At 39.1% G+C, this 21,202-nt stretch overlaps 7 protein-coding genes across 8 annotated transcripts; 4 read left to right on the forward strand and 3 right to left on the reverse strand.

Annotated features, from left to right (window-relative positions):
* Positions 1 to 573: 573 nt before the first annotated feature.
* On the forward strand, positions 574 to 2,480 carry LOC119995439 (probable transcription factor RL9). Of its 2 annotated transcripts, none has more exons than XM_038841948.1 (6): positions 574 to 672; positions 844 to 1,174; positions 1,257 to 1,333; positions 1,450 to 1,486; positions 1,572 to 1,686; positions 1,785 to 2,480. In XM_038841948.1, the coding sequence occupies exons 2-6, from the start codon at positions 886 to 888 to the stop codon at positions 2,368 to 2,370; spliced, it is 1,104 nt and encodes a 367-aa protein (XP_038697876.1). In that variant the 5' UTR covers positions 574 to 672; positions 844 to 885; the 3' UTR covers positions 2,371 to 2,480. The 2 variants fall into 2 exon arrangements, with proteins under 2 accessions (XP_038697876.1, XP_038697877.1); XM_038841949.1 differs by having other exon boundaries at positions 1,581 to 1,686.
* Positions 2,481 to 4,007: 1,527 nt separating this feature from the next.
* LOC119990632 (nudix hydrolase 15, mitochondrial-like) lies at positions 4,008 to 5,527 on the forward strand. The gene is made up of 3 exons (XM_038836646.1): positions 4,008 to 4,414; positions 4,525 to 4,667; positions 5,041 to 5,527. Exons 1-3 carry the CDS (start codon positions 4,135 to 4,137, stop codon positions 5,380 to 5,382), a joined length of 765 nt encoding a protein of 254 aa, XP_038692574.1. The 5' UTR covers positions 4,008 to 4,134; the 3' UTR covers positions 5,383 to 5,527.
* Positions 5,528 to 5,846: 319 nt separating this feature from the next.
* On the forward strand, positions 5,847 to 8,326 carry LOC119990617 (ammonium transporter 2). Its single transcript, XM_038836621.1, has 4 exons — positions 5,847 to 6,799; positions 6,909 to 7,194; positions 7,287 to 7,390; positions 7,783 to 8,326. The coding sequence occupies exons 1-4, from the start codon at positions 6,164 to 6,166 to the stop codon at positions 8,215 to 8,217; spliced, it is 1,461 nt and encodes a 486-aa protein (XP_038692549.1). The 5' UTR covers positions 5,847 to 6,163; the 3' UTR covers positions 8,218 to 8,326.
* Positions 8,327 to 8,506: 180 nt separating this feature from the next.
* On the reverse strand, positions 8,507 to 11,094 carry LOC119990625 (BAG family molecular chaperone regulator 4). Its single transcript, XM_038836633.1, has 4 exons — positions 10,683 to 11,094; positions 9,292 to 9,689; positions 9,060 to 9,206; positions 8,507 to 8,844 (listed from the first exon to the last, which is right to left on the reverse strand). Exons 1-4 carry the CDS (start codon positions 10,864 to 10,866, stop codon positions 8,656 to 8,658), a joined length of 918 nt encoding a protein of 305 aa, XP_038692561.1. The 5' UTR covers positions 10,867 to 11,094; the 3' UTR covers positions 8,507 to 8,655.
* An 845-nt stretch (positions 11,095 to 11,939) lies between these two features.
* Positions 11,940 to 12,817, reverse strand: LOC119995690 (UPF0098 protein CPn_0877/CP_0992/CPj0877/CpB0906). Its single transcript, XM_038842193.1, has 2 exons — positions 12,347 to 12,817; positions 11,940 to 12,155 (listed from the first exon to the last, which is right to left on the reverse strand). Exons 1-2 carry the CDS (start codon positions 12,770 to 12,772, stop codon positions 12,081 to 12,083), a joined length of 501 nt encoding a protein of 166 aa, XP_038698121.1. The 5' UTR covers positions 12,773 to 12,817; the 3' UTR covers positions 11,940 to 12,080.
* A 2,931-nt stretch (positions 12,818 to 15,748) lies between these two features.
* Positions 15,749 to 17,259, forward strand: LOC119987548 (transcription factor bHLH140). The gene has a single exon (XM_038832487.1). It carries the CDS (start codon positions 15,762 to 15,764, stop codon positions 16,320 to 16,322), a length of 561 nt encoding a protein of 186 aa, XP_038688415.1. The 5' UTR covers positions 15,749 to 15,761; the 3' UTR covers positions 16,323 to 17,259.
* A 213-nt stretch (positions 17,260 to 17,472) lies between these two features.
* On the reverse strand, positions 17,473 to 20,871 carry LOC119995669 (receptor like protein 22-like). The gene has a single exon (XM_038842171.1). The coding sequence runs from the start codon at positions 20,869 to 20,871 to the stop codon at positions 17,473 to 17,475; it is 3,399 nt and encodes a 1,132-aa protein (XP_038698099.1).
* Between the last annotated feature and the right edge of the window lie 331 nt (positions 20,872 to 21,202).

The following is a 21,202-nucleotide window of genomic DNA, read 5'->3' on the forward strand; positions in this document are numbered from 1 at the left end:
CGCTCACAAGATCTCTATGAACAAAAGCATACTAAAGGGAAACAACACTTTTGTTCCATATCGCATGCAATCAGGGTCGTAATACATTTAAGAGCCTATACACGTGGGAGGAATATGAAAGAGTTCCCCTTACAAGTTACAAGGAGCCTATACACGTGGGGAGGAATGAAAGGGTTTCCCTTGCAACTCAAAAGTAGGAATAAATTGGAGGAAGAGTTTATAATTTAGTGGTGGAAAGAAGGGGAAACAAAACCTTCATTAAATTCGTAATTATCATTGTTAAAAATTATGAATTGCTTGCTTGTCAAATTACCAAATATCCACCAAAATGTTGCAAAAAAGTGAGGTGTTGAGCTGGCCTGAAAGTTGCTGTACAGTTGCTTGCTCTACCACGAGATCGACTTTTCTACGACGTTAGGTCGACCAAGAGTTGAATGCATATGGTGAGCCAATTAATTATGACATCCATGCATGCATATATGGATCGATGCCATAGCAGGCATGTCATGTATATATGTATAATATAAAATCTTTGATAAAAAAATTAGTATAAGTTACCAAAATTTAGGTGAGGAATTGTTTACATGTCCCAAGAGAAAACGGGAGAGACAAGAGTTTTTTGTCTTCTATGTCCAGATCTAGGGTTTCTCATCGCATAAAACTAACTACACAGTAATTTACTTATATATCTTGTCTTTCCATAATTAGCTGACTGAATTTTCATTCTCTCTTGCATTCTATCAACATATATTCTTTCTTCTCAATGTCCTTTGAGACATCATACTATGATATAGCTAGTTAATTAGTATGATCTATATATAACCCTAAAGCCTGTGTGTGTAGATCTTCAGTACACAACACATGGAACTAGATTCCTAATCAAACATGGATTTGGAAAAGATGGAGGGAAGTTCTGGCCACACCAAGTGCTCGAAGACGAGCCCTTCTAACCAAAATCAAGAAGGGAGCGATAGCGGGGAAAATGATGATGATGAAAGTAGCAGGCCTAAAAATGGAGGAAGTTCAAGCAATAGCACAGTTGAAGAGAATAGTGAGAAGAAGTCATCATCATCTGTAAGGCCTTATGTTAGATCCAAGATGCCGAGATTGCGGTGGACGCCTGATCTTCATCTTCGCTTTGTTCATGCTGTGGAAAGACTTGGTGGACAAGATAGTGAGTCAAAGATTCTAGTTCCTATATATATATATAGATCAATTTGAAAGAATTAAAATCAGGGAAGTTTTTTGTGGTGCAGGAGCGACACCTAAGTTGGTCCTCCAATTGATGAACATTAAAGGACTTAGTATTGCTCATGTGAAGAGCCATCTACAGGTTTAATTAATATTTTGATCATTAAGTTATAATAGCTTGATAAATTTTATTTTGATTTCATATTGATTTCTTTATGATTTCATCATCTGTATTATTCCCTCTTGGTTCTTTACTAGATGTATAGGAGCAAGAAGATTGATGACACAGGCCAAGGTAAAGATGATCGATCGCTTATTTCATTCTCTTATTTTTCAAAATTTTCAATTGGGTTTGAAGCAACCAAGTTAATTTCTTTTAGATTTTTCAGTTATAGGTGATCATAGGCATCTTGTGGAAAGCAGTGGAGATCGAAATATTTACAACTTAAGCCAAATTCCTATGCTGCAAGGATATAACCAAACTCATGTCTCCAGGTATACGTACATGAAGTAATTAATTTATTTACTGAAATTTTTTTTGCCTTGGTCAATTAAATGTGGTAGTAACGACCAAAATTTTCTCATTTTCCAAGGTATGGAGATGCTTCTTGGAGTGCTAGTCGCGAATATTTTATGCATAGTTCTCGAATAGGCCAGAGTTTGATCCCGGAAACTAGACCTGGCATATTACATGGAGATAGGAGCTTCGGCAGCAACAATGTCAATCGGACTAACCACACATTCTGCACAAATGCACAACCGATTACTTGGACAACACAAGACATGAAGGATGATTTGAGATCAAGAAATCACAGCGATCGATACAGAAGGATTGAGCCAGAATCAAGTTCAAGTCTAATTGAATCACAGCCAAGCATGAAGTTTAGCTCAAGAAATTTCAAAGCAACAACTAGTAATTATCTACAGGAGTGGAAGACTTTGAAAAGGAAGGCGATTGATCGCGACCTCAATTTGGATTTGTCGTTGAGGCCAACAACGTCAAGTGGTAATGCTGAGGCCGAAAGAAAGGCAGGATTAGCGAAGGAAGGTGAAGTAGACAGCACTGAATTGTCTCTGTCTTTATTCTCATCTTCTTCGTCCAAGAAGTTTAGCAGAGTCAATAAGGGAGGAGGGGATGAGGAAGCAAAAAGGGTAAGTACTCTGGATCTGACTATATGAATGAGACAATTCTAAGTGAGATCTTGAGGTACTTGCTCCAAATTAGTATTTAAGAATATGCATGCAATTGCACTTGATCATATATATATATGTTGTCTTATACAAATTAATGTCATGCCACTGCTATTTCTTTCCTGGCTTGTTTGCATTATACAGTATGTAGATTCAATTTAATTTGTCAACTACAGTACAGATACAATTATATATCACACAATTATTGCCAGCAGTGAATGACTAAATTGACATAACTGAAAATGTAAATCTCTCAGGTCAAGAAGCATATACATTTGAAGGTCATTACACTACTGTTATCGTTTTATTTCTTTTATTTATAGGATAGTTCAGAATTTCATAATGGATTTGTAACATAATGGATACTATAAAAAATCATCAAAAAAAAAATACAAATTATATGTATATATATATTATAAATTTATAACATAATGAATTTGTATTTCCAAAGACAATAGAATATGCCTGTGCGTTTATGGACATTCAAATTAAATTATCAAATTACATGTTTTCTGTCTAGCTCTCGCTTGAGCATTTCATCATAGAAAAGATGTTGATCAAGGCCAGGTATTGCAGGCTCAGCGAATGATCATAAGAAGAAAAAAAAGTCAAATCTTTATGTAGAAACATTTGTTCTAGTAATATAGTTGGGATATATGGCCATTAAAAGATTGAATCTATAATTAAATTTGTAAATGGTACCCATATCTATAATAGAAGGCATATCCAGGTTAGAATATGCATTAGGGTATATATGTTATACCATTAAATATTATGCTTAATTCATTGGTCGTACCCTAATGGATTGGATTGCTATAGAGAGATGTACAGATTAATTATATTTTCATTACTGCATCCGTCCCGTTACATGTGTATTACACTATTTAAATTCACCAAATAACAACCTCCATAAGCAAACAAACGTAACGTTTGTTAAGTTTTGAGGTTCGTTTTTTTTCTTGACATGAAAACTCGTAGTCATTGTCTTTGAATATGCATTGAGATACTAATAATTAAAAATGACTGGTTTTACATTTGTTCGCCCAATTAGCCATGCAGACGATTATAAGAAAAGATAACCTGAAAGAAAAATAAGTAACTCTAGATCATTTACTTTTATCGTATAAATATTTAGGCTGAAGTGTGTCTCGAAGCATTTCGAAATAATTGCTATATACACTCTACATGTAATTTTGGATTGGACTTCTAGGCCCAGCAGAAAGTTCGTAACCAAACTCACTCGTCCGGAAGCAATTTGCCTCAAAGCCCAAATATGTGGGCCTGTTCTTGATGATTGCCCATGAGGCCATGAAGGACTTTTTGGCCCAACAAAAGCTTAAATAAAGTCCAGTTATCCAGAGACAAGATCTGCTTCAAAGGGCCTGCAGACCAACCCTTAAAGTTAGAAGGCCAACGTTGATACATTAGCGGAATACGTTTATTCGAAGCCTAAACATCAGGAGGCCCATCGTGGAGGCCCATTCTGTTTCGTGAATGAACAGAGCAGACGTTTTCGGATCAAAAGTTGCAGATGATAATATATTCTCAAGTCATTTTTGTGGGCAGTCGATCAAATTCCATTCTCATTCTAATGCTTCAAAAGAACATACTTGTGCCACAAAAAGATGCATCCACTTTAGCAAAGTGTTCATCTTTAAGCATTCACTTTCTTGTATCGATAGATATAGCTTCTTATCTTCTCCATATATAGAGGAAAATTACTGTTGTAGTGTTGCAATAAATTTGAGCGAGATGCAAGAAAATGTGCGTAACAGTCCAAATCTCCAAACTGTTGCAGAGCAGCTTCAATTTTACAACCCAGGTAGTCTAAACTCCAAACTAGAGAGCAATGATGATAATATGTTTGGCTCAAAGTGTGAAATGGAGTGTAATAAGGCCAAAGATGAGAGGTGTGGCTGTCTAGAGTGGAGAGACCGGAGAGCTGCTGTGTTGATTTGCCTCTTCGAAGGGCATGAAGGCGAGCTACGTGTACTTCTTACAAAAAGATCTATGGAATTGTCTTCTCATCCAGGTATATGACAGAAAAACAAGAATTTTGATTTTCTTGGTTTCATTATGATAAATTTTTAGATGTGTTTTCCAGTTAAAAATTATATGAAACATTTTTGAGTATATATGAAGGAGATGTAGCATTGCCTGGTGGAAAGATGGAGGAAGGAGATGCAGATTACTCTGCCACAGCATTAAGAGAAGCCATGGAAGAAATTGGCCTAAATCCTGCTCTTATTCAAGTCGTCGCCAATCTAGAGCCTTTCGTTTCTCAGGTATAAATATCTTACTCCAATCAAAATGTCTAGTTTGTTAATATCTCTGAATTTGGGAGTAAAGTACCCTAGGTCAAGAGTTCGATATGTTGAGTTGAGATATTTCTTTGTGTAATCTTGGATATGTTGGTTTGTCTCACTTTCGAGCCTTTATCAGTATCGGTTTCGATCCAGTCTTAACTGTCTTCAGTATAGTGCAAGTTGTTTTGACTACTCTAGGTTTACACCCATTTAACTGTTCAAAGGGCATGCTCGACTGGGTATTTCTCGGTTACCCAAAAAAAATGTTAATCTAATCAAGATTTCCAACGCTATTAAGTAGTCATGTTTTTGAGATTCTAACATATTTTTCATGACATGTGACCATTTTCAGCACCAATTGAGGGTTGTGCCTGTGGTAGGTCTTCTTGATAGGGTAGAAGAATTCAAGCCCATACTTAACACTAGTGAAGTTGATGCAATATTTGATGTCCCCATGGAGATGTTTCTGAAAGAAGATAATCATAGATTTGAAAAGAAGGAATGGATGGGTTGGAAATATAATCTCCATCGTTTCGATTATGAATCGGAGCAAGGGGTTTTTCTCATTCGAGGTTTAACAGCAAGCATTCTTATTCGCGCTTCCTCTCTCATCTACCAGAGATCTCCATGTTTTGATCAAGACCTCCCTGACTTTCAACAACTACAAAGAGCCTTGAATGATCAATGCAGCTGAATTCTAGTTCTCATGGTTAGGCTTTGTGCTTCTAAGATATGTCACTGTAAAACTTACACTTTTTAGCTTATAAATAGAATGTTTTTGGTCAAATTTGGATGTCATTAAACAATGAATGGTAAGGCAAGATGTGGCTTGTGTCCTTATTTTATGCACATTCTCAAGACTAAAATTCTCATATCATATTGGTATAATCAAACCGAGTGGTTTATAAAGCAAATATCCACTCTATCTTGAATAACCAAGGTTTTTTTTGGGATCAAATTCCATAGATGACTGTCTAAAAGAATAAAATCATGCGGGCTTAGGCCCAATACAGACAATATTGAGTTATATTAGATTTTCTAACAATCATTTCGCTAAAGAAAATGCAATGAATGTTTAGTCAAACCACGTGCACATATGCGTATACAGGTAATCAAACTTGCACAATTCCATGTGTTTTATAAGCCTTGACACGCCACATGCATTTACATAGCAAATTCGGAGTAGTTTCATGGTGGACCAAGGTTTTGTAATTCATCCCCTTAAAGCTTGGTCAAAGTCCTTATGCATTCATATGCTCAGTCTTAAATACTCTTCCCAATTATAACTAACCACCAAAGTACATTTGAAAGTTCTAGGAAGTTCGAAGAATTGAAAAGTAGGAGTACTTTCAAGTGCGATAAGACTCCACTTGCTTATGGATTCTTATTTCCTCTCTCACACCACAATGTAAGACAGACATATTACATATAGCCCAAGAGAAACTGCACCCACCTCGATCAGAACTAGTTGAGCCATGGCCACCTCCACAGCCTATCTATCAGACCTCCCTGCAGTCCCTGAATGGCTAAACAAAGGCGACAACGCATGGCAGATGACAGCATCGACTCTTGTTTCTCTCCAGAGCATGCCAGGCCTTGTCATCCTCTATGCAAGCATGGTGAAGAAAAAATGGGCAGTGAATTCAGCCTTCATGGCTCTCTATGCCTTTGCAGCCTGCCTTCTTTGTTGGGTCCTTTTATGCTACCGGATGGCCTTTGGTGATCAACTCTTGCCGTTTTGGGGGAAGGGTGCACCGGCTTTGGGTCAGAAGTATCTTATTGAACAAGCTAAAATTCCTGAAAGTAGACATGAAGTTGATTCTGGTGAATTTGAGACGACTGAGCCGTTGTATCCGATGGCGACGCTTGTGTATTTCCAATTCACCTTTGCTGCTATAACACTGATCTTGCTAGCTGGGTCCGTTCTTGGCCGCATGAATATCAAGGCCTGGATGGCTTTTGTCCCTCTCTGGCTCACATTTTCTTACACTGTTGGTGCTTTCAGCCTGTGGGGTGGTGGGTTTCTCTATCACTGGGGTGTCATCGATTACTCCGGCGGCTATGTCATCCACCTCTCCTCTGGAATCGCTGGATTCACCGCTGCATATTGGGTACGAACAAATTTAGTTCACAAAAACCTCTATTTAATTTACAATTATGTTTGTTTATATACGAGCAGTTATCTTACACAATTCACTTGGGTTTCTTTTATGACAACAGGTCGGACCGAGGCTGAAGAGCGATAGAGAGAGGTTTCCTCCAAACAATGTATTGCTTATGCTTGCTGGTGCAGGACTTCTGTGGATGGGATGGTCAGGTTTCAATGGAGGAGCCCCATATGCAGCAAATATTGCTTCCTCTATAGCAGTTTTAAACACTAATGTATCTGCAGCGACTAGCCTTCTGGTATGGACAACTCTTGATGTGATCTTCTTTGGCAAACCATCGGTGATCGGAGCCATTCAGGGCATGATGACAGGCCTTGTCTGCATCACACCAGGAGCAGGTATGAAACTTGATATAAATATCGTACTATTTCAATGGCGGCCATTGAAATGTGAAAGTGAGTTTTGTGATTGTTTTTTGTGTTTTTTGCAGGGTTGGTGCAACCGTGGGCGGCTATAGTGATGGGAACGCTTGGTGGTAGCATTCCATGGGTGTCAATGATGGTCCTCCACAAGAAGTCCACTCTCCTACAAAAGGTAAGTCATTCTAATTGGTCTTCTTTTGGGTGGAGGTTCTTTATGATATAAATCTAGATTTGAGATTTGACTAAGAGGTCGTCCTCGGCTGCTAATCGCAATAATTCTTTCCATGACCCCATCCACCGCAGATAAGTTTGACCCGACAACATCAATAACGAAAATAAGAAAATGAATGGATAAGTTTGACCCTATAACATCGATAAAGAGAAGCAAATGAAAAGTTCTATTGTCGGCGTAGCGTGGGTTGTTGTAATGGTCCGAGATTTACGTGTCTATTGAATTGTACGAAAGTATGCTGGGCTGAGTGATTTTTTGTCACCAATATATAAATATATATACACACATGTATACAAAGTCCTAATTTGCTCTCATTTTTGTGATTTTTTTAGGTGGATGACACCCTAGGAGTGTTTCACACACATGCTGTGGCAGGGCTTATGGGTAGTCTAGTTACAGGGCTTTTGGCAGAGCCAGAACTCTGTAACCTTGTTCTACCGAAGAGGACAAGAGGTGCATTTTACGGTGGAAGTGGTTGGAGGCAATTGATGAAGCAAGTAGTAGGAGCCTTGTTTATCATTGCTTGGAACATAGTTTCAACCACAATAATTCTTCTAGCTATAAGGCTGTTCATACCGTTGAGAATGTCTGAGGAGCAGCTTGCGATCGGAGACGATGCTGTTCATGGAGAGGAAGCTTATGCTCTTTGGGGTGATGGAGAGAAGTATGACCCAACCAGGCATGATTGGCAGGCCTCACTCGATCCAGAGCAAACAGCACCATCACCCTATGTAAATGGTGCAAGAGGCGTAACTATCAGTTTGTAAATGAGATTATGTAAACAAAAACAGCAATTGCATTGTACCATCGAACGAGACTGTAAAGTAGAATTTTTGATAATCTATGGGTGAGATTCAATGTTGTCTACCAGAAAAAGGAGGTAGTCTCTGTGGATAATGAAGCTAAAATTCTCAACAAATTGGTGGGAAGTCATGGTGGAGCTCACATCCATCATCCCATGGGCAAGTAAATTGTCAATACCCCTCCACATACCTAAAAAGGAGATGAGAGCTGAGGACAATGCAGCTAACATTGATCACATAGACAAGCAACACATTTCACAAAATAAGGCATCAATGTCTGATAAATTATGCAATACCTTATTAAATTTCAGTTGTAGAAAGAAAATAAGTACATTCTTGCCTTATAACAATATAGCTTAGAAGGAGTTCTGTAACCAAACAGTAATTTTTCACATGTATGAACTAATCAAATTGTTCCCAATCCTGAGAAATTGTTGTTGATGATGGCATGGGTGGTGGGGGATTCAAGCTTCCCACTCCAGAGTCAAAGGTCTCCCATTGAGTTGTTACTGATGTAGTATTGCCAACGGGGTAGGAATTTCTGACCTTTAGATCATCCAGTGTGTCCTGAAACTTCTGGACACGGCGTACCTGTGCAACGGAGAAAAATATTCAAAATTTGTGAGACAAAGTAATACATATGCACATAGGTCTTACTTATGCAAGTTTACACACAAATAAATATATTGTAAATGAATGCAGCCTTTAACATCAGTGCTAAAATATATAAGAAAGATTTGTTATAGAGTTGATAATGCCATTAATATATACAAAGAAAAGTAAATTTAAAGCAACGAAATGCTAACCTCAGCTTTTCGCTGCATTTTTGCTTCTCCTTCAGCCTCAATAGTATCCAATTTCAGCAACTGCCGCATAAGCAATTCTGATGATACAATAAATTCTTCATCTGCAACCTTGGTACCACCATTCACAACTACTTCCAAGGCAGCCACCTGTAAAAGAGAGATTTTTCGAATGAATACAAGTGGAATCCAATAAGTTGCATTGACAGTGGCAAGAAACCAATTAACTTTTTACCCTTTCCGAGATCTTGTCAACCTCTTCTCTAACTCCAGCAACTGCTTCAAAGGCTTTAGACATATCAGCATTTTGTTCTCGTCTAGCTTGAGAAATATCAACATCTTGTTTCATCTCTTCAGCCTTCTTTTCTTCGCTTGCTTTAGACATATCAGCATTTTGTTTCACCCCTTCAGCCTTCTTTTCTTTGCTAGCCTCAGAAATGTCAACATTCTGTTTCACCTCCTCAACCTTCTTCTCTTTACTGGCTGGCTCCTCCATAAGTAAAATCTTTGCCTTGTCTTTGACACCCGCCTCGTGCAAATGCTCTGAGTCATCTTTTTCCTGCCCTCGAAAAAATAACTTTTGCTTTCTGGGTTGAAGTCCAGTTATCTTTTCAAGAACCTTTTTTACGTGACCTGTAATAAAAATTCCAATCAAAGCAATCACATAACACTTGCAATTACTCTTAGATAATATGTGTGCTCAAGAGCAACAGCATTAACTCCAATCTTCTCAGAATTTTGCTATAAGAAAAGACAACCACAAGAAAATGCATCAGTTTTTCAAGGTAAAGTCAAGTCAGTACCACAAAAAGGAAAAGCAAGAAAGCAAAAATACATATGTGATATTAAAAATATCCAGCTCCAAATGTGCAAACATATATGTGTTTCTGCTCGAAAGTCAGTGTTAATCACTACAATTTTTTCAGTCTCAAGGAAAATGGTATTGATGAAACATTATCAATAGAATCCTTTTCTCCAGGTGTTTGATAAGCACAATGAAATTCGATCAAAGAAAAATTTCCCACTATCAACATGAAAAAACAAAAAAACAAAAAAGAGACGCTGACAAAATTTTCAATCAATTCACATTGCTTGCTGGTTTGACACAGATCCAATAACTTTTTCACTCTCTCCAGCACCCGATGCTATTATCATACTCAGATCTCTTTCGTGGAAAACTTATAGCTAGAAATTTGGAGGTTACACAGCAATCACACAACAAAACAAAGTATCTCCCATCACATTTTTAGAGCACAAACCGAACAAGTAGAAATTGATCATTCTCATAGAACACCAAAGTGACTGAACCTCAAGGTGAGGCTTAATAACAGCAACACTATAACATAAAGAAAAATTCGCACAAAATGCAGACAACAATAAACAATTGCCGGTATCTACCAAATCCCATCTTCATCTCTCACTGACTGCGAAAAAGAAGACACAGAGAGACGATATCTGCGTTAAAAGAATATCATCAATCCAATTAAGGATTTGATCCATTAATGTTACTGTAATATTCAATCAAATCCCCATATAAATACAGGGATCTTATTTCCGTAATAATCTAAAATTTGACAGACGAGAAAAAGAACCGAAATCCTGGAAAAAGAAAAGAAGAAAATTTACCAAAAGTAGAATGATCGGGGACAGAAAGCTCATACTGGGCAGGGCCATGAGAGACGTTAATTTTGATCGGAGGCACAACGGCACCATCGCCACCGTTTTGATGTTGATGGTGGGAATCATCGTCCCTCCTTTGTACCAGCATCCCGCCAGGCCTGACCTCCCACTCGAGTTCCTCTTCATTCATTCTGCTCTTCGAATTCGAATCCGAATTTTGTAAAATCTGAAGTGTTGCAATTCAAGGGTTTATCGCTATTAAGTTGACTACTGATTCTACTTCTGCAGTACTCAGTACTCTGGTAGGTAAAAGAAGATGCGGTAATGGATCATCAGACACAAGAAGAAAGTATCTGCAAGTTAAAATTTTTGTGGCTGATACCATCTAGGTTTCTCCATGCCCCAATTTTGCCTTGTGCTAACTGAGAACCAAACCGACGTCGTATTTGCGGAAATCGGTGTTATTTTGATTTTTGAGTTTGTTTTTTAGACTTGGGCTTTGCAAGATATTCTGTTAAAAGGCCCGAACTGATATAGAGGCCCATTAGCCATACCGTAACCGACAACATTCGAAAAAGACCCGCTCGTTTCCTACAGAGTTGAGTCGAAGACCAAAGGAAACATAACGACCCACAATCTCTTATAAGAGCAAATTAGTTGAGATCCGCTAGTGTACTTGAACATCACATATTTAAGCGCCTCCAACGACCCACAATCTCCTAAAGAGCAAATTAGTTAAGGTCGCTAGTAGGTGAACATAACATATTTAAACGTTCAATACGTACACAACAAAGGCCCTAAAGTGCATGCTCAACATGTATACAATAAACAAGGCCGAACAATCGAACTACTCTCACAATAACAAACATATACAAAAAAAAACAAAAAAAAAAAACTACACAAACAACAACAAATGAGAGTTTAAATTGTGAATACCAAAATTTGAACTCAGTACCGATTCATGTTATCTGGTTTTTTCCATACGTGGTGAATGAAGGAGATAAGACAATTATATTCATTCGATGTTTTTTGTGATCCACAATTGGCACTGTGTGTCAAGTGAGTCATTTGTATTAGATATGTTAATCACACCAAATCAGTACTTCACGTACATGTGGAGCTGTGGGACATCTGTTGAGCGATTAGAAATGTTAAGAGGCTTGGGCTTTAATTTGTCAATTATCATCCGAAGCAATTGAATCCGACACCCTCTTTGCCTTGTTTGATATACAATTATTCATTTAACCGAAAGTAGTACCTCACCTCACTTACGAAGAAGTCAAGTGAAGAGCCAAAAATACAAGAACCATCACTATTTATGTTAATTAGGAGAATAAAAAAGTTGAACGTTCTTCACAGACGTCACACTTGAGAGGACTAAAGTCGCTAAACAAGCCAAAGGTTTTAAAAGTAGGCCATTAAGACCGCTTCCCCCAGCACATGACCTTCAATTGCCTCCAACAGCTTCTCCTTTGTCACCTGCATCCAGTCCCACCACATAAAAACAAAAAATTATTACAAATTGTTATAATTTGAAGAAGTTGAGAGAGAGGAGTAGAAGATGGAAGTTAGAGAGATTGACCCAAACTACACTAGATTGTTCGCTTTGGGCCTAAAGCCCGCACGAACCAAATGAAGCCTAATATTCACATAATTGAGGTTGTGCGTACCTTGTTGCCAAGGTGCAATTCATCATCCAGAGCATAGAGCTTGAACTCGAACCGGTGTCCATGCGATGGCAGCTTGGGTCCGCGCCACCCGGGGACCTTCCAATCATTATTGCCCTCCTTGATCCCAGCATAATCACCACCCACCTCTTCTTCTTTACCGGAAAACCCCTCAGGGAGTCGCTTCAAGGTAGGTGGTATGTTAACCACCACCCAATGGGTCCATGGCACGATCGGACCACTTGGGTCAGGTGCGTCAATGTCCTGAACCACCACGGCCAGGCTCTTGGTCCCCTCTGGCAGATTGTACCACTCTAGTGGTGGAGATATGTTTTTTTTTGCTCCTTGACCTTCCATTGTGAAATGCCTTGGTAGCCTCCCTTGGTTGTCTATTGCTGGCGATACAAGCCTGAATTCATCACTCGCCATTGCCACAAAAAGGTGGATCGATTTCTTGATCTTCGATTAGCCAAAGTTCCAACCTTACCGTTTTTTGTCAAAAATGTGTAAATGGTTTATACAAAGACAGATTATCGGGTTGGTGGGTGGATGACACGTGGAGAAAGAAGTTCCGTGTCGCCTAGAGAAGGAGCCAGGTGGAGGGAGTGAGGATACGAAAAGGACACGTGGAAACGATGGAGACTTTCTAGGTCCAATGGAGGAAGAACACTTCTATTGTTATTAACTTATTATTGGGAGACGATGGAGAATTTGTAGAACCAATGGTGGAACTTGGAAGAACACTTCTCAATTGTTCTTCTGTTCGCCGAAAAGTTCAAGATCCATAGCACAATCCTGGGCCATGTGGCCCATATCTAACAAAGGCCTTAGAGCACTAAACAAGACCGGGCTTGGACAAGTTTGATCTTATTCAATCACAAGGCTGGCCCAAGCCTAAAAATTTCACCAGTTATAATAGTGATACCAACATGTGGTATCCCAATTATTTATACTATTAAACTGTATGCACATGATTTCATGTCTATCACATAGGATATGTAGAGCTTACGAAGTCATTTGAATCTTCTACGTCTAATTCAATGGTTAAGATAATTAGGATGCCAACCTATTAGAATATTTATCATTTTCGTTTTTTCCACCGTAGAAGGTCATAAAATTGAAAGAATGTATCAAGGCATTTGTGTGTACAAATATATACCAATTAAGTTCCAACAAGCACGAGATGGCCAACATATATACTACCCTTTTAACGGCAAATTAAAATTCATAGATAAGAGGATCAAATTAAAAGGGGAAGGAAACAAGGCAACAGATGTTTGGTAACGTTTGTGTTTCTCAGTAACTGGTGGACAACAGTACTAACATCTAGTTATAACTGTCTTCACCATAAACAGTTCAAAACAGTGCCTGTTTGGTCTTATACAGTAACTTACAAGCAACAGTACAATCTAGTGATCTACACAGTTTTGACTTTTTACGGGAGTGAGTATGACTCTAGTCATACATATTTAATTCATACGCAAAAAATGGTTGGAAAATTTTATAAAGATTGTAAAGTGATCAGGAGAAAAGCCTAACTACATAGAATGATAGTGATAGAGGATGATCCTAGAGTCTAAAAGATGTGGTTTGAAATATACGTAGACGCAGTTTCGTTGATTTTCTCATTTGTTCATGTAGCACAGCATAGAAGATCTCAAATTTTTGGAGTAAAGTTTCCGACGATTACGAGACATTTGTGCATTGTTAGTAACCATCGTAGAAAAGTTACCTTAGACGTGGGACCAAAACCTGAACATATTTTACATCAAATAGCTTATCTAAAGCTCACCTACTTCTGTCTTAGCACTGTTCATACGTTTTGTCTTTTTTATTTTTTTGGGTACCATCTCCATAAGACCATAACTAGGTATAGCTAGACTGCTCATGATCAAAAGCCTTCGATGGAGTTGTTATGTTTTATGTAAAACAATGATGTTTCAGCGGTAACATCATATACATCAGCAGAAGCTGATGACTGATGTGGTGTTGACGAAGGAAAAAGCATGATTTGAGAAGACAAGGAAAGCAGTTTATTTGGTTGATCGAGCAAGTAAGAATAATTAGGGTTCTACCCACCCCCACCCCAGAATTACGTCAAAACCAGAAATACATCATGCATGTGCATTTTCATTTGCCTTCTCTCTTGTTGATTTTTTTAGTTTTAACACTCGAAGCTGTATAGATCTGCATGTGCTCTTGTTGCTTGAACTGGCTACTCCTCTCCAGGAAGAAGTCTCACAATTTGAATTTTGAACTCACAAAAAATTTCCATTATTTCACTGTAAATTGGTTGAATGAAGTGCATGTAGATAGTCTTAGAAAGAATGTAGTGAAGTAGGAATTTGTGTAGTTGACCTAAAATTATAGGAATTAAATTTTGATGACATGTGAGAACGATTATAGATATCATCCTATTATCCCTTGAGTGATTTGAGTCTTCTTGCATTTTTGGTGAGTTAACGGGGCGAAAGATTCGAATTTGGGTATCACAAAATTGAGTATATGTGTTAATCAATTCGACTAGGGATTGTTGCCGTGATTTGAGTCTTCCACTACACAATATTCTTTGTTATCACCAAAAAAAAATCTTGTTGATTTTTTTATTTTACTCTATATCTGTTGAGAGTTGGTATTTTTTTTCGACACTTTCATATAAAAAGTAACTAATGTGGGGATCTTGTTACTCTTTAAACCGCACTTAGTTGGAATCTAGGATTTGTTGAACCAATGTTGCTCCTAATTCTCTTGAAAAGAAGAGCTGAGACAAGTCTCCTTTTCTTTCTTTTAAGGTAATAATTCGCGGAAATAGTTGTGGTACTCCTCCAATATAAAACAAACAGTGTCCAAGCTATGGAGAAAAAGGCATCAATCGTACACTAAAAAACCCGGCAACAACCAATTTAGTCCTTTATATTTAGACCCACCTGCACCCAAGATACATCCACTTCGATTTCAGAGAGCGCCTGCCGGACCCCCACACACATATGACCAAATTCACACACAAACAGACTCCATGGTCAATCCAAATGGTCCCCTTTTTCTCTAGTGGGTCACACAAATATATAAGAATACGTCACAAAAGCTCAAGGAAAACGACAAAGAGGGGAAAAAGAAAAAAAGCGAAAAACTTTGCGTGGGTTACTCTCCTTGCTGGCTTAGGCACCTACGATAGACATGCACCCGTATCTTGCGCCAAAGATTGGCTGACTCCTATGGTGAATAAATTTTACTAAAATGATGAAAGATAGATATCTCAGTTATTTCATGATATGGGGAGTCATACGCATAAAATTCAAGTAAATTTGTGGATTAAATATCCTTTATATAATACACATAAAATTTTATGTATACAATTCAACAACTATGATAACAGGAATATCTATTAGAACCCACGCACTCCCTATAAATAAGTCACATGACCAACGGCCCCTATCAGAGTAAGCTAGTTAAGTCTTCGTGTTTGATTGTGTTGGTCAAAATGGACTATTTTTTTTCATCAACAAACCCTACCTCATCTGGGTCTTCTTCAGTGACGACCAAGGAGAGGAAGACGAAGAGTAGTAGTAGCAGCTGCAAGAAAAGTAACAAAGGAGGAGGAGTGAAGCTATCAACTGATCCTCAAAGCGTGGCTGCCAGGGAAAGGAGGCATAGAATCAGTGACAGGTTCAAGATCTTGCAAAGCTTGGTTCCTGGTGGGACAAAGATGGACACAGTTTCTATGTTGGAAGAGGCCATTCACTACGTTAAGTTCTTGAAGACTCAGATTTGGATCCACCAAAACTTGATCATCAATAATAATGATGACCCGTCTCTCTACTTTAATGGTTTTCTTCCTCCACAACAAGAAGTTTATTTGGATACCAACTTTATAGACTCAGCAGTACTGCAACCTTCAATGTCATTACCTATCCAAGAAGAAAATTCTTGCTTCCAAGGGGAAGATGCCATGCCATATGACCCATTTATGAATAATTAGCTAGTTCGATCCCTCAGTTGTTTGTCGATCTTAATATAGCATTATAAATTAATTACTACCTAGTGTTTCTAGCTCCTTTACATATATATATATATAAGTCCGTGAATTGACTGGTTTTGTTGGTGTGGTTCGATTGTTACTGACCGCCTATTTTGTTTTGGAACGATCGATGTATTAATTGGAAGGATGTGTATGTGACTATGAATTTGGAAGCACGTAGTCGTGGAATAGATAGTAATTATTGTTGTGTTTACTGAGGGAAATACATGTCATTAGTTAGTTTCTATATAGCTTTGGTAGGATCAGCGAGGCAGTGTTATGGACGGAGAAGATAATAATTTAGTTTTAATAAAATTCGAGCATTGCTCTTATGAGACGAACGTTGGTCAGTTCGAGCCTCGCCAGGACCGTTCAATGAACATATTGAATCTTTATTTTGTATATATTTGTTTTAATTTGAATTAGATATAGATATTTGTAAGGACTCAGTTGAGTTGGGCTTTTAGCTGTGCCAGACTGCCAGTAGCCCAGTAGATGAAGTAGGCCTGGACTTGGTCGTTGAACTAATTAGCCTGATGGACTCTTTCATAACCAAGTTTTAGCCTTTAAGGCTAGCAGACGGGCTCCCTTACAGGCCCAACTTACAACTTTGACCAATCTGTTGATTCTAACCCGGGTCCTGGCCCATATAAATAAAGTCCACGGTCCGCTGCATTCTGCAGCTGGTGCTGGCTCGTGTTCAAACTTCAAATGCAACTATGAGATGCAGAGAGGTGGACAGGTAGTGATACTCACAATGTATTCGCGGATTTTCCTTGCGTCCTCGTTCGTGTGAAATACATGTTTACGTTGCGCGCTTGTATTTGAAGATATCTATACTTTCGTCTTTTGCATCGTTTTGTCTGCTGAGATATTGCTGTTAATGTGTTTGTCGAAATTCCTGAACGAGACCTGATTGCAACACTCTGCGAAGTTCCTAAGGCAACGAAGCACTTAAAAACTGAAACCTAGTTCGTGATGTAGGAAAAATAGAAGCTCTTATTGAACAATATTACATCTTCAGATTCAGTTTTCATCACCCCTCTTGCAGGGTTGATGCTATTTGTATATATGCACAAAACTAGGCAAAAATACAAGGAGAGGAAAACCTTTATAATCTTTCGAGGGAAAGAGACGAGGATGGAAATAGAGATGATGAAGAAATATGTGGCGAGTCGTGGCAAGTACAGTGTGGGTCATGAATGACCTTTTTTCTGGTCATGTCAAGTTTTGTGCAGAACACACAATATCTCCCATTCGATTCTTCATCGTCATTATTGGATTCTTCCGTATCATCATCAGAACTTTCATCTGGTTGAATCCTCCCATTATTTGCACTTGTGTACATTAACCCCAGCATTGGAAGGATCACCAGAAGGATCTTGTCAATGTTATCATCAACCCCTTTACTTGCTTTCTTGCAGAGCATTAAGGGCGCCACGACCACTGCTGCCCCAACCCCGAACCCCAGTCCAATGGCTATGAACCACCAATCAAAATTATCTCTTGAATCTTCATTTTGAATTTCTGGGCCAGGAGGAGTTACCTTGATGGTGTTGCAGCTTTTGGACAAGGGAGACCCGCATAATCCTCGGTTGCCTTCATATGAACTATTGTCAAATGTGTTAAATTGTGCACCATTTGGGATACGTCCTGCAAGTTGATTGTGTGAGAGATTCAGGGCCGAGAGGAAAGTCATGTGTATCAGCTGCTGCGGAATCATCCCCGTCAGGTAGTTCTGAGAGAGGTCTAAGGACTCAAGTTCCCGCAAGTTCCCCAAAGATGATGGAATTGGGCCTGTTAGAGCATTTTGTGACAAGTTGAGGAATTTAAGAGCTGTGAGTTCTCCTATCACATCTGGCACTGGCCCCTGAAACTTGTTGCACGAGAAGTCAATGGAGGTGAAGACAGTAAGGATCTTTACGAGCTCCATATTTAGACCTTTGAAGGTAATTGTTACTGAATCCTGGTAGTACAAGAAACTGAGGGGCAGGAACTGAAATTGGATATGATCCAACTTTGATTGTGCGCCATTTTCTCCAACGATCATTGCCTTCCAGGTGGTTATGCTATTTTGTGATATGTTGCCACTAAAATTGTTGGAAGCCAGATCAACAATCTGAAGCATCGGCCAGCTAGCATTGTTCTCTGGGCAAACAATGTCACCATAGAACTTGTTGACTCGCAGAACAAGGACACGCAAACTGGATATATTCTTCAACATGCATGGGAAGTTGTCATTGATCTGATTGTTCCCCAGGTCTAAAACCTCCAGCTTCGCACAATTGGCTATTGATTTTGGAAACTTCCCTTCTATTTGATTTCCATTGAGATCCAACGTTTGCAGAGTGCAATTTCTTGTAAACTCATCAGAAATACTCCCATTTAGACGGTTTCCTCGCAGCTTTAGAACTACAGAAGTTTTGCTCTTCCCGATTAGGCACGGGGGTACTGTCCCAGTCAAATCATTGTTAGACAAGTCCAGGACTTGAAGATAACCACCTTTGCATATCGACTCTGGTATAACTCCTTTGAGGCTGTTATTGGAAAGGGAGAAGAAATAAGTGACAAAAAGGTGGACACCAATGTCCTTTGGAATGAAAGAAGAGAAGTTATTGCTTGAATAATCCACGTAGGTGGCAGACGATGGAGGGTTTGGAATCTTGCCAGGGAGTTGGTTGTAGTGGAGGTCCAGAACAACAAGGCTAGGAAGAGAACTGAGAGAAGAATAAGGTTCTTGCAGTTCCACAAGAAAATTATGTGAAAGATTTAGATGTTGGAGAGACTCGTTAGCCGCTGTCCAAATCCAACTGGGTATTGCCCCAGTAATTTGGTTGTCTGAAAGGTCTAAATGGCGTAGTTTTTGTTGGTTCCTTAGATCAGGAAATACTTTCAAATTGCATGAAGCCAATTTCAATGTGCTAATCTGGGGGAAGGAGGAAAAGTTGGAGTAGTTACCACTTGCATCTATTGATAACTTGTTGTATGAAAGGTCGATGCTAGTGAGATTACTCAGATTCCAAAGCCTAGCTAGCTTTATGGAGCCATTGAACTTGTTAAAAGAAAGTAAAAGAAGATTGAGTCTCTTGAGTTGAAAGACAGACATGGGAATTGGTCCTTCTAATCTATTGCTACTCAGATCCAGGGTATCTAGTGAGGAGAAAGATGCATTTGAGAACTCAGGGAAATGGCCAACAAATTGGTTTTTAGAAAGCTGAAGTTTCTGCAATGATGGCAATGTAAACAGAGAAGAAGGAATAGACCCATTTAGAGAATTGTTTTGTAAATCCACATTGACGAGGTTCAGAAGGCCTTGCCAGTGAGTGGAAGAAATCACACCCTTTAACTTATTACGAGACAGATCTAAATAGGTAAGATTCTTGGAGCCATGAAATGGCGGAATTGGACCAGTGAATGCATTGGATGAAAAGTCCAGATAAACAAGTTGGGTGAGATTTCTCATTGAACTGGGAATTGGTCCACTGAAATTGCAACCGGCAAGATCTATTCTTGACAAATTCCTATTTCTGCCAATCGAGTCTGGTAATGTCCCAGAAAAACTTGTGTCACTGAGCACCAGGTTCTTTAATGATGCATTCTGAGGAAAAACTGGCAAAGAACCACGAAGGAATTTGTTGTTTGACAGGTCAAGAGTCTCTAGGGTTGGTACCTGGAATATCTTGGCTGGAAATGTTCCATTCAATTCACAAAAGCTGAGACGCAATGCAGTCAGATTGGAGAAATCAGCAAAGCCTGCTGGAGCGGTGTTTGACAGATTGTTCTGATCCAGGCGTATCACTGACAGGAACCGTAACTTTGCAATGGAAGAGGACGTAGGTGCAGAAAGAGAACACCTGGACAAACTCAAAACTTGCAGCTTAGGAAGTGAAGAGGATATAATCTGACACCACTCAGTCCCTAGTGTAGATATATTGATGCCATCAAGACGAAGGTCTCTTAGTTCCGAAAGATCTCGAACAAGAGTTGTAAGATTTGGATTTTCAATTTTCAGTGCACCTGCTCCAAGCAACGGAAAGCTTGATAAATCAAGAGTTACCAAGTTTCTCATCCGTGAAATCTCAATTGGAACCTGTCCGAGAAACCTGGCATTCGACAGATTAAGGTAACTCAGATTCGTTAGCTTGCTAAACCCAGATGGAATCTCGGAGCTAAAATTGTTTCTATCCAAATTCAGCCTCTGCAAGAATTGGAGATCAAAGAGACTGCTTGAATTGTCAATCCCTCCAGAAATAGATTCATTGCTCAAGTTGAGACCAATAACTTGACCGCCGGAATCACAGTTTACGCCGTGCCAATTACAACAGTCTTGGGTCTGATCCCAGTGCACCAGTTTTGCTGATATACTCCGATCAAGTACAAGACTGGCATTTAATCTAAGCAACAACGTTTTCTGATCACTTTGACATTGGCCGCCATAAACCAAGACTGCATCAGACAAAACTGTCACGAAGGCTATCAAGAAAAACCATGACAAGCAGCGGATTCTCATTGGAATCAAGCATCAGGAACACCCATGTAACAAAGAAAAAGATGCACTGGTTCAGGTGTTTGTTGCTCTGGTGGAGGAGTCAAGACCCATGAACAGGACCAATTATAAATTGGGTTTGTCAGTTGACATGGAGTGGAAGTGGATTAAGGTAGAAGAAGCAGAGGAGGCGGGGAATGGAAGTGGTGGGGATGGTCGGCAACATATCGGGCCGTCAAAGTAAACAAGTGAGTTTGTATCTGATTTTTTTGTCAGAACACCATTATTGGTAGGGTGACAAGACCATGTCCTGTTCGGAGTATCTAATTTGCTCCATCTTAGTTAAACCAAGTGT

Source organism: Tripterygium wilfordii, chromosome 3 (genome assembly GCF_013401445.1).
Source record: "Tripterygium wilfordii isolate XIE 37 chromosome 3, ASM1340144v1, whole genome shotgun sequence".
Classification (NCBI taxonomy): Eukaryota; Viridiplantae; Streptophyta; class Magnoliopsida; order Celastrales; family Celastraceae; genus Tripterygium; species Tripterygium wilfordii.